Source organism: Perkinsus marinus (genome assembly GCF_000006405.1).
Source record: "Perkinsus marinus ATCC 50983 genomic scaffold scf_1104296975466, whole genome shotgun sequence".
Lineage (NCBI taxonomy): Eukaryota > Perkinsozoa > Perkinsida > Perkinsidae > Perkinsus > Perkinsus marinus.
Genome location: NW_003200785.1, coordinates 1 through 1010, shown reverse-complemented (window position 1 = coordinate 1010; position 1010 = coordinate 1). Strand labels below are relative to the sequence as shown.

General features: G+C 46.8%; 1 protein-coding gene across 1 annotated transcript; it reads right to left on the bottom strand.

Moving 5' to 3' along the window:
• Positions 1-225: 225 nt before the first annotated feature.
• Pmar_PMAR003815 (hypothetical protein) lies at positions 226-455 on the bottom strand (the record flags this gene model as incomplete). The annotated part of the gene is made up of 2 exons (XM_002765526.1): positions 226-333; positions 384-455. The coding sequence occupies 2 exons, from the start codon at positions 453-455 to the stop codon at positions 226-228; spliced, it is 180 nt and encodes a 59-aa protein (XP_002765572.1).
• Positions 456-1010: the final 555 nt, after the last annotated feature.

Sequence of the window (1010 nt, the reverse complement as noted above, 5' to 3'; positions counted from 1 at the left end):
CCAGTGAGAGAATATAACGGAGGCATGCACGAGGAGTCCTTCGTCTCTGAGCAAGAGGCTATCAACCCCAGTGTTAACAGCGACTTACTTATAATAGTGGGAACTACCACCAGTGGAGCCGCGTACATACAGATGCTCACAATGACACAACAGTTACCCAGAGTGGCAACTATAGAGGGAGTCAGAGACGCGACAAACATCTGAAAGTAGAGCAAAATGCGGAGCCTAGAATTGAACCTTGGACTTATCTATCACCGTGACGATGTAGAGAGCCAACACTGTTCCGCATAGGGTAGAAGTCGACTTCTTGGTCTCCACGAATTTCAAAAACACCTGCGATTAAATATAAGTCCCAACGTTCAGCTCACACCGAAGTCACTTACACTCATGTAGAAAATTTGGAAAACCAGTGCGATGGTGTTAACGACCAAGATACATGTCCGACCAGGGACCATAAGAGCATACGTAACCCAAAGTAAGGAGAGTAAGGACGTCGTACAGTAGGGCATAGGTGAGAGGTTCCCCGTACTCTTCCTCCTCGACACTTCTATGAATGTCGGGATACAGGAGAGATACTGTATCACAGAGAGGACCGATCCGACCGTGCCCAGTATAGGCGCTATGGATTCCAATGACAACAGCTCCATGGTAGGAAACGAGGTCACACCAGTGAGGGCTTCCATAACTCCCCGATCACCCGAGGGAACAACAACAACAAGAGTTGCCTACAGAGATAAGTCCCATCTTGTAAGACGTACACTGTACTATGGAATTCCTAGTGACGATGCAACCAACTACACACGGATGGTGAAACCAATTTTCCCAAACCCCCGATCGATGCAACACAAAACACTGTCTCCAACTCGTCACTCGATCACTTAGCTATGGTGCTCATGCTATAATCATGAATACTAAGAAACCCAAGAGTAAACTGTAATAAGGATGCACCGTCGAAGAACGCAATGAATGTATCGACACAGCACGATAATCTCGGTGGGATACCTAAACAA